Source organism: Anser cygnoides, chromosome 10, assembly GCF_040182565.1.
Source record: "Anser cygnoides isolate HZ-2024a breed goose chromosome 10, Taihu_goose_T2T_genome, whole genome shotgun sequence".
In the NCBI taxonomy this organism is placed as follows: domain Eukaryota; kingdom Metazoa; phylum Chordata; class Aves; order Anseriformes; family Anatidae; genus Anser; species Anser cygnoides.
The window spans coordinates 133898-146453 of record NC_089882.1 but is presented as its reverse complement, the minus strand read 5'-3'; the positions used below and the strand labels follow the sequence as shown (position 1 = coordinate 146453).

At 39.9% G+C, this 12556-nt stretch overlaps 2 protein-coding genes and 1 long non-coding RNA gene across 10 annotated transcripts in view; 1 reads left to right on the top strand and 2 right to left on the bottom strand.

Moving 5' to 3' along the window:
- ARHGEF3 (Rho guanine nucleotide exchange factor 3) overlaps positions 1-2328 on the bottom strand; it is a 126444-nt gene extending 124116 nt beyond the window's left edge. For 2 of the 6 annotated variants that reach the window (XM_048047503.2, XM_048047504.2), the window contains exon 1: positions 1832-2328. In XM_048047503.2, the coding sequence (XP_047903460.2) occupies positions 1832-2178 (347 nt within the window). In that variant the 5' untranslated portion in view covers positions 2179-2328. Of the gene's footprint in view, positions 1-1130; positions 1411-1821 lie in introns of all 6 variants that reach the window. The other 4 variants (XM_048047509.2, XM_048047508.2, XM_048047507.2 and 1 more) reach the window with 4 other exon arrangements.
- LOC106040539 (uncharacterized) lies at positions 2306-8185 on the top strand. Its single transcript, XR_007158067.2, has 2 exons — positions 2306-2438; positions 6810-8185. It is a non-coding gene; the product is annotated as an uncharacterized lncRNA (long non-coding RNA).
- Positions 7927-12556, bottom strand: part of IL17RD (interleukin 17 receptor D) — a 59791-nt gene continuing 55161 nt past the window's right edge. For all 3 annotated transcript variants that reach the window (XM_048047517.2, XM_067003318.1, XM_048047519.2), the window contains exon 13: positions 7927-11881. In XM_048047517.2, the coding sequence (XP_047903474.2) occupies positions 11766-11881 (116 nt within the window). In that variant the 3' untranslated portion in view covers positions 7927-11765. The remainder of the gene's footprint in view (positions 11882-12556) is intronic.

Genomic DNA, 12556 nt, shown 5'->3' with positions numbered 1-12556 from the left:
ATTACAGACAAACTCCTGAACAGGAGCAGGTATCGCTCGCTTCAATTCCCAAACAGGAAAACAAAACAGACTTTTATTTAAGGACACATGGTATGGCTGGGCACTTGCTGGAAACAACTCCACACAATACACCTCCAGATCGTGCACACAGAAGACTCCCAACAGCTTGGAATCTCTCCAGAACAACTGTCTGCACAAAAGCAGTCCCGGGAAGAAGAACTGCACTATTCAAAGCAGAGCGGAGGTCCGAGAAATGTGCAGGGAATGATACTGAATGTTACAGTGTCTCCATGGGTCACGAGGCCCTGTCACACTGCTAACTGATTGGCATGATTATGACAGGAAATTAAAAGGGATTGCTGTTCAAAACAGTATTTTGTTTAGTAAAAAATGGGTAATAAGTATTTACTGAACAGCTAAGAAGTCATATGTATAAACATTTTAGATAGAAAAGCTAAATCCACAGCCCGACGAGCCAAAGATAATCCTGTGCATTCCCTCACTTCACGTACCCTGGGGCAGCTGCTTCACACACTCCCTCACCTCCAAAACCCTCTATTCTGCAGCAAATGCCTTAACTCTGTTTGTTTCCAAACCCCATGGCTTCTCCTGCATTGAATTCAAGTTCTGTACAAATACAGTGTCCATCTTGCAACTTGTTGCACTCGTCAGACTTCTGTACGCACTGCAGAAATGGGTATTTAACTGAATTAATCCCGTAACAAGCAGTTGGGGATGGAGGAGTTTCCTCCACCCTTTCACTAGAAAGAAGCGTGACACACAAGGTACTAAAGGCCAAGATTTATATTTAAATCAGATCAGTGTATGTACGCAAACACTGACAAGATATGCATCAGCGTTTACACACACGCGCAGGATCTAAGAGCCGTGAAGAAAAATAAAGGAATCAGTTAGCAAAGCTAGATTTCTCCTGAGAATATAACAGGTTCCTTGGGGAACCACACGCTCTGGTGAGCAGGACAGGCAAAACGTGAGCACTGTGACACGGGAGGCGGCCAGGAGCTACCCCAGGGCGTTATCAACAACACAGCCCTCCAAGCCCTCCTCTGTCCCCTCTCAGCTAGGTACCCGTGCCCTCTCAGAGGATGCTGTCCCCCCTCGCCACGTACCCCAAATCTGCCGTGGCCGCAGGTAAAGGCGCTCGGTGCCGGTTTTTCCCCCGTTCTGCCGCCCACGGATCCCGACCACTTCCTCCCGCTGAGCTGGGCTGAGGGCTGGGCTGGAAACCGACAAGGAGCGGAGCCCCCTGCTAGGGACCAGGGCTAAGAGCTGAGGGAATGACTCGCTTGTAACAGCAGCTGCGCTTCTCAAAGCAGGCGAGAGGCACCTGGGACTCTGCCCCTTCCTCCTGGGAGCTTTCCTTTTGGACTGACACTCGTGTAACCGGCCCTAAACGAGTAACAAAAATCTTTGAAAAACTAAGTACGGCTAAAACGGCCGCTGAGCCCCGGGAGGAAGCGACCCGAGCGCCCGCTGCCTCCAACGGCCGCTGGCGCCCCTCGCCCCGCTGCCGCCCCCTCAGGGCCCCTCACGGGGCTCCGGGCGGCCGCGGGTCCCTCAGGTCCCGCCCGCCCCAGCCCACCGGTGAGGGATCCCCCCGTCTCCCTCTCCTCGGGGGACTATCAAGAGCAGCAGCGAGGAGGGCATGAGAAGATGGAGGAGGCGGCGAAGCGTCCCGGTCCCCCCGCGGGCACAACGCAACCTCTGTGACCAGCCCCAGAGCCCTGACAGGCAGCAGCCGCCTCCCCGCCCGCCAAGCAGAGCGCTGACACACGGGGACAGCACCCCACAGCACCGCACCGCACCTCACCGGGCACCCTTGGGCTCCTCCTCAGCTCCTGGAGCTGCTTGACCCGGTGGCAGCCCCGGCTGACAAGACGCCGGCGGGGGGCGACAGAGGGCGCCGGCGGCTGCCAGGGAGGAGACGCCAGAGCCCCCGAGCTCGGCTCGGCCCCGCTCCCCGCCTTCCCCCCGGCCCAGCCGCTTCTCGTTTGTGCGCCCCGCCCTTCCGCTCCTCCCCGCCACCTCGCCGCGGAGCCGCCTCAGCAGCCGCCTCGGCCTGGGGCTTCGCCCCCCTCGACCCTCCGCCGCCTGCCGGGCCGGGGCAGGCCCGAGGGAGCGAGGGGCGCTGCTGGGCCGGGTTTGGGAGCGTGGCATCCACCGCCCCCTCGGGGCTCCGAACGCTCCGGGGGCAGAGCGACCAAAAAAGGCGAGCTGGAACAGCTCCGCGCCGAGAACCGCCGGCAAGTGACGGGGATTAGGTCCAGGCAGCCTGGGAGAGGAGGAGACACCTAATTTGCAGATGTAAACGGGGGGGTCTGATTCGGATGAAAGAAGGAGTATCAAATAAAATACACCAGAAGTCCCTACCGATCCCAAAATAGAATAAGAATGCATCTAAAGATAGAAACAATCAGGTAATGACCTCTTTACATCAGGGACTACCTTTCTGCTCTGTGTTTGTACTCTGCCTGGTAAAGTTGCTTTGAATGACAAGACTCTATAGGCACTACTTCAGTATAACAGTAAATAATAAATAGTGACAATTACATCACTTAGTTGCGTCAGGGGAGGTTTAGTTTGGAAATGAGGAGACATTTATTCTCAGAAAGAGCAGTCAGGCATTGGGGTGGGTTGCCTAGGGAGGTGGTGGCATCACCTGGGGCTTTTCAAGGAAAGGCTGGACCTGGTGTTTAGGGACATGGTTTGTTGGGGGACAGTGGTGGTAGGGGGACGGTTGGACCAGATGATCTTGGAGGTCTTTTCCAACCTTAATGATTCTGTAATTCTATGATTAATACATGCAAATTAAAACGAAATGTAGATGCTAGGTCTTTATCAGCACCAGTATTGCCAACGTAAAGCAGCCAATGGAAAAAAATGATTAAAAAAAATAGCTCATCACATTTTGTAGCCCAGAGGCACCTGAAATGTTTTAGAATAATTAACTGGGTCGAACTATGGTTAAGTTTTCCATTTTGAACCTAACCTTCTGCAGTGAGAGTTAATCTTTCAGTTGTTTTGAATGGCTGAGGCTAGAAACATGGTGTAAGGCTAGTTATGTGGACATAAAGATATGGACATCAGACCTAGTTTATTTTTAAGTAAATGCCTTAAGTTCCATTAGATTTCTTCAGTTTGGGATACTAAAGTAATGTCTGAACTCCACTTTAAACAGTATAAAAACACTTTGGAATCAAAGGTGGAAATCAAAGTCATATTTAAAGAAGTTGGTTCTTAAGGTGCTATGAAATACACTTTTGAAACTACAGACAATTCAAGTGGAAAACAACCATCAAGATACCAGAGTATTCTTTAACAGAATGTCACTCTGACAAATATTTTGATACTTCTTAACACAGGCTGTTTTGTTACTTGTTTTTTTGTTACTTGTTAGAGAAATTTAGTGCATCTTCTAAATAAATGACCGAACTTAATTTCTCCTTTACCTTTAACAGACAAAAAAAATTACAGCCATTATGAGATAAACTACACATAGCTCATGTTGACTCAGCTTTGTAAGACCACTGTCTGAGTGTCAGAGCTAATGCTATGCCTATTTTCTCATCTATGCTACCATCAACCATTTAAAAACAATTATTCTTTGCAATTCCTTCTTTTTTTCTCACTCCTAAAGCAGCAATTCACATAAACTAGTCAGGTATATGGGGACCTGGCACTTCTCTATGCCCATGGCATTGTTAATTACCTGGGGAATTATGTTTTAATCAACACTATGTTATGGGCGACATCTGGCCTCCCAGCAGTATCAACATGATCACGGGAATGGAGCAATCTCTGAGGCTGCTTAGGTCAGGTGGTCTGCGATGGGTTCCTGAAACACTGAGCCTTCATCCTGGCAGATGCCAAGAAAACTAGAAAGCAAACATCCCATCCCTACTTTGGTAGTGCTCGTTACAAAAGCAGCACTGTAATGGGCAGTGTGTGCCTGTCCATTTTTTTTATTCAGGACTTACCATGCCTGTAAAGGAAGGAGATAGTTTTATAGCTTTATTTGGTATTCATCCTCAGGAAATGGGAAGAGATGCTCTGTTTAGAGACCTTTAGCTTCTAGTCTATCTGTCCTCAAAATTTCCACTTAGGTACACAGTGAGTGAAGGATTGGCTAATGTAAATTCTATAATTGCGTAACATAGTGGAACCTACTCAGTCAGATAAGCTAAAAAACGCTGTATAGGGGGATTTAGCACTTTTTAGTAGTTACTAATTTGTAATTCCTCTTTTTTTTTTTTTTAAGATGATGAACTCTATAATGCAACTCACAGCTGTTGGTTTAGCCTTTTTAAATCTTAATGAATGTGAAATTTTCTTCAGTATGCAAAATCCTGAATGTGTTAAATGTCACTTATCACTGAAGTGAATTATCACTTCAGTCCAAAACCTTATTCTAAAATACAGCAATATTTATCAGTTATACTTAAAAATAATCTTTGTTTTTAACAAGCCAACTTAAGGAATTTTCAGATAAATGTATTTCTCAGGTATAAAGGCAAACTAAGCAAAGACAGTTGAGTGTAGAAATGAGAATCCTGCTCTGCTTTCCTGATTCACTGTAACTATTATTCTCACTCCACCCTCAGTAGCTGTGCATTGTCCAACTATTATCCTGCAAAGAGATGGTGGTTTCCTTCCTAACACCTAAATCACACCTTGGCACATTTGCCAAAGCTGCAACAGAGAGTAGGTGGTTTCCTTTCTGTTGATGACTAACAACTTTTATGGGAACGTTCCCTGTATCAGGCATTACTAAAGACAAGGAGGCCTACCGCTAATTCTCACTTCTAATTATTTTGAAATCGGGATGATGTAACTGACAGCAATGAAATCACTCCTGATTTTCATCAAAATGACAAGAGTTATTTCTGCAAACCAGGCTTGCATCAAACAATATACTTCTGGAAGAAGAGGAGTACCAAGGAGTGCTGTCGGGCTGAAACAGGCCCCTGCAGAATCCATTTTAGATCAAAAGGCTGCCCCTAACTCACCCCCAGAAGCCTCTGTGGGATATTGTAGAGGAAATAAAACCCACAGATGTGGGGCAGAGGTAGGGAATCTGCTCCTCCTCTTGCAGTTCCTGCTGCACCTCTCCTGTGCAGCCCTCTGGTTCCCACCATGTTCCACCAGCAGATGACTTGCTGTACGGCAGGCACAGAACTTGGCTAGGGCATCAAACAGTGCCCTGTTGACTGTTTTATCATGTGGATTATTGCAAAATGGCAAAAGCTGCAATAATATATCTAGCCAAATACACTGACTGGCTGCAGGCTGTTGAAAGAAGCAGCATTATGGCTCAACACTAAGACATTGATCCCTTTATTCTGTCTTCAGCTGACACCAGCCTCACCTGTTCTGAAGCAGATCTATTTTCTGTCTAGTTACTATCTATTTCTCATGTAAAATGAAGATAACAACACTTGCTTATGGCATTTGCATCCCTAGTTGTGCACTTGTGAGGAAAAAAATCTATCTTGTGACACACCAAACAACTCCTCTGATGTGTCCCACTCACATTCTTAGTATCTGATTTCATAATCAGACACACTGAAACTGGTTGAATCATCCGAGAAATAAAGCACTATTAAAAAGGGGTGCAACCACAGCATTCATAAAAGGCTTAGAAAATGCTACTGAAAAAGATTTTTGTATCATGAATATTGTTCAGCAATTTGCACTGTACATTACTTTCAGCAGCCAGGAGCTAGCTGCAGTGAAAATGTGGTGGACCCTCTGTAGCTGCACAGATGTAAAATCTTGTTGGGGTCTTTTTCCTTGAAGCAGAATTTTCTTTTGTGTCAATGTAGCAAATTAACAAGTCTTTTCGCTAGGTGTTTAATTTACCTTTTTGCTGTGCCAGGTATCCAGTCTTCTGACAAATTTAGTCCTCTGTAACTGGATTAGAAGTAAATGTTCACTGCCATGAAAGGAGTGACTTGTATTTTTATTTTTTATCTGTATTTTTAGGGGACTGACAAAGGTAATAAAGAACAACCCATCTGCAGTTGTTTGTTATAGCCCTTATTCCAGCAAAAGGCAGAGCAAAGTCTCAAAGGTTGCTTTATTCCAAGATGGGAATAACACTATCAGTCTCCAATGCCCTCTGTATAATTGCATTCTATTAGTAAGAGAAGTTATGTTCTGCAGGAAATTATATTATGATTATTAATTGTCAAATACTTTTGGTTGAATAAAATCTCATCATAAATACGGGTGGCTATTACAGGAGTTAAGAGCAAGCTGCATGAACAATTCGATGTTGGTTTACAATCAAAGAGTTAGTACACAACTTGCACAGGGAGAGTGCACGTGTTATACTCCTTACAAGTAAGTGATACCACAGGTGCATTACTTCCCCTGTGGAGAAAAACCACAAATTATACAATATTAGGCAATAAATTTACCTGACTTGTATAATCAACAAGACTGTCTCTCTTCAAACAGACCTTTTTAGTGTAGTGACTAAATAGTTAGAATTCCAGGTAAGGCAGCAGCCCAACAGGACGACATTCCATGTGCTCACTCTCACTACTTCAATCCTCCATCTATTGTCAAGGCCTGTCAACCTACCAGCAGAGCCTGGAAAAAAGGGTAGTAGGATTTCTGTGGTAAATCAGTCTTGAATGTTACATATCCATACCATTAAAATGAAGTCTTTATATTAATTGATGAACAACATTCTTCAGATGTTAATTTCTTCTTGCAGTTGTTTATAATTAGATATAAACTTTATATATATTTTCATTTTCACATTAATGTTTTCAAACTCCCAGCTGTCCCAAAGTGTCTGCACTGGAATAAAACACCCAAATCTCACGGAACTGAGCTTTTAGCACTGAGGTAGGTATGGCCAAGCATTTCATTTTCTGGTCATTTAGCTACCATTTGATACTAAGGAAAGAACATTTCCTCTTCCTTGCTTTTTGTGAACAGTAAGATAATTCCTGCTATTTCCACGGACTGCTATAAATATGAAATCATTGTCAACAGTGTAACTGCCCATAAAAGTTAACATTATAGGTAGATCAGACTTTATTAAATCTGTTCTAACAGAATAAAGAGTGAAATTATATCCTGTTATAAATGATATACACTGACCATTGTTCTGTTTTTTATGGGTCTGGGAAACAGCAACAGATAATGCTAGCAAGTAAAATAATTTATAGAAGACTGAGGGAAAAAGTCCTTGAGCTGATCGATAGCACAGCTTTTAACTTCTGACCTTTTAGAAATAATTCAAGTCTGACCATTTATAATTTGAACGCACATGTTGTGTGCAATGCACATTTTATCACCATAACTCACATAACAAAGATTTAGTTTTTATTTTGGTGGGAGACTTCACTATCCAGTCACCACCATATTTAAATGTTTTAAAATGTAAAATAAAAGAAAAAAGAGAAGTTCTAAATGTTTCCTGAGATGTATTATCCATATGCACATTCCCATATCAATGAATATCTTTCCACATCCTCAAAGTGGAAGAATTTTGGCCAACAGCTCCCATACATCAGAAAGCATTCTGAGGGTTCTCATGTTTTAAACTGAAGACATAAGAACTAAAGCAGTGCCTTCTTTCCATTTTGCTTCAACCACAAATTCCCATGTGTATAGGACTCCAAGCATCTATATCATAGTGAGATTAGGACTGTAGAATATGAATAATACACCTTGAAGAATCCCTGTTCAGATACAGACAAGTAACTTTAAATTCTTTTTTTGAATTATAAATGCAACTATTATTGTACATATTGACACTTCAGAATGTCTCTGATTTATGTACTGATACGAGCAGAATTAACAATTTGGAGACCCAGTGAAGATGAAAGCTAAAATATTTTTAAACACCATCCCGTAAATCCAAAAATAAAAACCAGTTCAAGACAGTAATGTGTATGCAACCTGAACGGAAAATAAGCAGTTCAATTCTTTAATAACAGTTTTACAGACTCATTACAGATATTTCTAGTTTTTAAGTTTGATTGCGCCAGACCAAGAGTCCATTATAAAAACCTTCATTTACCTGATCAACGTACGGAATATGAGTGGTTTCAGGGCTTATCCCTGAAAATACAGTTTGCACGATTCATTGACTGGAACAGTTCTTCGAAATCCATTCAGATGTGAAGAGAAAAAAAAAGCACATAAATCTTAGATAATTATCTTCTTTGACAAAATTAACCCAATTCAGTTCATTATAGCTTTGTAGTCGATGTGGATACGTTTCACTTGACATGCAGAACCATGTGCTGCTAGAAGACCTTCGAGGACATAGTGAAAATAATTATATAAATTCATATTCAGGCAGTTTTATTTAAAAAAAAAAATCAGGCCCAGTCTATCCAATACAGAACTTTTAGACAATTACTGCTTCTTACAGTTGATTGACTATATTAAACACTCTTACAGTTGTAAAGTCTTACAGTTCTTACAGACTATATTAAACACCCATCAAAATATCTGTTTAACTTCTAGACGTGGAGTGTGAATAGTGGTTAGAGTCTGTTTATTTGCATGGTGTGCATAATTGCATAATTGGATAAAACAACTGCTAAGTCAAGCTAAGTCTTCTTATATTACTAAGAAAAGCCAAATGAAAGAAAATGAACAAAAAATGTTTTATTCTGATATTTACCTCCTAAATTATAGTATCATAAAATTTTATTTCTCCAAGTATCGACTACATTCTATTTTCAACAGTTGTGTTTATGTACAGGGACAAATTATGACAATAACTATTTATCAAAGTATTGAACATAGTTATATCTTGAACCTTTAGCTTGCCAATGTTTTATCCACCCTCCCAAAAAAGACATTTTAAAACATCCAATGTTCACACATTCAGGTCTAGTAGTAATTAAGGGGATTCTTTCACCATTAATATTGTTTACTAATGCTTGAAAATAGTAGTAAGCTAATCTCTAATATGTGTATTAACATATTTGTTTTAAAAAAAAGTTTACAAGGATTTTTGCTGTTATTCGCATTGGAGGGAAAATACAGAATTCTTGCAAATTCAATACTATGTCCTTCTAGTATGTCAACATACATAATATTTTTCTGATTTTATAAAATACTGTGACTTTATAAAAAATTATTGCTAAATCTGATCAAGTATTGCTTTTTTCAATTCTGTGTGCGTATATATATATTTTTATTTTTTTTAAGCATGGGCGTGTTCTACCATAAATTTTCAGTTAAGTATATTCTCTTTCTTCCAAGGTCATATAATACGCTGTTTCTACCTTACTCTAAAAAGGAATTCTTTTTTTCCCACCTACAACAATTTGATTGGCCTCTGCATAGACCCTTTATAATTACAAAACAATTAAGATTTGCAGGATTGTACAGCAAATTTTGAAGAAACATAAGGAAAAACATTAGTAACAACTGATCCTTTGTGCAGTTGCTTTTGTCCATTTTCAAGAATGAAATGAAAAAATAATTCCATTAACACTAAATTTAAAAGAACCACAGAATCTTCCCAGTCTTTAGCCTAGCATAAAATAACAGTACGTTAAGCTAAGACTTTCCACAGGGGACAGCAGCATTACCCTCACTATTCAATTGCTAAGAAATTGGCTCCTCCTTATGTATTGCAGCTTTGGCACTTCTATGCACAGCACCTCTTCAGCACACATCATCTGTAACCTCTTTACATTTATTTCATCAATCCAAACACTTTATCTGGTAAAACCACTAAAATTGCACTGAATCAAGATCTTTCACAAATGGATCTAGTGAAGGAGCATTTACCTCCACATTATTCTGCCTAGGTCAATCTAGGTATTTTTTAACTTCAAAGAATGGGAAAACATTAAATATTTTGCTTTCAGTACAGCCCAAGGCACAGCATACAAAAACATAACTGAAGGTGCAGATGATTGATTACGTATTTAAAACCACCTAACTTACTTAGATGTGAGTTTGAAGTTTTCCAGTTAGTGCTCTTTCAAATTCAGAAAAAAGGTACAGTAGGATTAATGGACAAGACCCTACAAATTTGACACACTGTGATGTTAAGTCATCATGGTATAATTCAATGTTAGGTTCAAATAATTGTTACATTTTATCCATTATAGCACCTTTCTTACTACATCTGTGATAGCAATTTCAAGAGTCTTCTGGTTGGATCTTCAAACAATTAGATATAAACTGATGGCAAAACAAACAAAACTAGAGCTTCAAAGCTACTCAGCCAAAATCACTTCTTTAGTAGTTCTATCTCATGCTACTACAAGAAGTAAAAGAATGTAACAGTTCATGAGGTCTAATTCTTGTATATCAAAATGGAGAGAATACTTGAGGTGTTTGAGTTCTCCCTTGATGTATTCCTAAAATAACCCCCTGTTAGTAGAACATGAAGACAAATGAAACAAGACAGACTCTGACTTCCATGAGCAAAATTAGCACAGGCACACTGAGGATGTGTCCTTTACTATTTGCTGTTACCATTGTGGTGCCTGGAAGCCTTGCAGTTAGTTACAAAGATGTGTTTTACTAATGAGAAGATAAAAAGTTTCTCTTTGGAAATAGCACGGATACTTTGGATAACATGGTCACTGCAGAAGAAAGGACTTGCACGCTCCATGTCTTTAGATAAACAGGACCAGTTCTATTTTTTGCCTTTTGTTATAATATAGTATTATAACAAAATATAATACTAGTAATATTATACTATCTTAATTACTAAATAACGATAAGTACTGTAAACTTCAAAATAACTCATAGGCTTCTGTTTAGTGGTTGGCTCAACACAAAGCCAATTATTCATGTTTGCTAACTGCTTGTCTTTAACTTTTTTTTTACCCCTGGTGATTTTGTAGCAGCATGTCCTTGAAGGATAATATGACATTCCCCATAGAGCATACTTATCACATGGTTGGACAGAGACAGAATGAGGTCTTAAATACAAAATTTGATCTTTCTTCCTTCATCTCTTTAAAGTATTCTTTATATTACCCCTTCCAGGAAGAAAACAGGAAACATAGTTTCCATGGTATCACTCAGCATATGCAGAATTTATATTTGTATCTGTTACAAAAACGATACTTCAGACTCAGAATGGTACTATTTGTGCGTCACCATATCCAGATCATGGAGAAAACGTAGGAGAATCACACAGAACAGAGAGACATGTTCATCTGAAAATAAGTACTGAGACACGTTAACATTTGGGAAAGAGAGAAGAGACTATGAGGATAGGAGTTCAACTATTTTTAAGAGAAAAGGATTTCTCCTGATGAAGAATTTCTTGATCTCACCTTTGTTTTTTCATCTTCCTTCTGAAAAAATCCTGCTCTCATTCACTACAACACTCCTACCATCAAATGTCAGCCCTTAAAGATAGAGGGGGATGCTGGACCACAAGATTTACTAAGACTTAATGTTCCAAACCATTTTATGCCCAGCTGTAAGATTATGTTTAGCAAAAAAAAAAAAAAGTCACTTGATAATGACACCTGTAAACAGTGTAATATCATGAAATGTAAATTAGTAATAGGAATAATTCTGAAGTGTTTTTTTCCTGCTGCATTTTTCAAATCATGAAAAACTTAATATTAAGTCCAACAGGTTCAAGTTTACTGGCCATAAAAATCCCTTACAAATAGCTGGTCATCTTCAGGGAGTATTTGTTCCTTCAAGTAGATTTAGTGCTGGAACAGTGTGGTGGTTAAAGCACAAACAGAGGCTGTTAAAGTGGCAATGCATAGCAATGTTGTGATGTATTACAAAGGGGCAATTGCCTGCAGTTCATCAGTATGGATATGGCAATGAAGTTCTGCTTTACATATTCCAGGCACTAAGAACTTTGCAGAAGTGATTACAGGAGGTTCTTCTTCCCCTATAAAAGATTTTAAAAAAAGGAAAAAAAAGGAAAAAAAAAAAGAAAAAGAAAAAGGTTTATTACTTCAAACACTGACTTTGCATTCATTCAACATTTTAGAAAAAATGCAAAGAAAACTTAGGAACCTTGCCGGATCATAATGCCTCAATTATGAGGCTGAACTATTGTGCTCAGTAACTCCTTATCTAAAGAATTAATACAAACTTTCTCCTCAGGCAGGGCTTCTTGGAGAAGGCCTTATTAGTGAATGGACCTATTAAAGGTCTGGCTGTTGGGACTTCCGCAACATTACTTTGGTTTAAATGTCAGTGGATCATACCTAATGCGATGATCTCTTTGAGAATTTCCTCTTTGCAGTTCTGTGCTTGTGTGAAGCCTATTGTCTGTACATGAACTGCACTGAAAATGTTAGAAGTTATGTGATCTATTGTTTTAATTCAAAAGAGTAAATAAAACTGTCTTTTAAAGAAGAAAGGGGGGGAAGTACCCTGAGATACATATACTTGCTGTTGAATGACAGAGCTATTCACTTCAGTTGTGAGCAAGTTACAGATAAAAATCCACAGCCAGAACACAAATGGTACCGTGAATTCAGAGTAATAATTTGGACATGTCCAACTACTAGAACATGAATACAAGCTACACAGTAGTATTTACTTCTCTCATTACTAG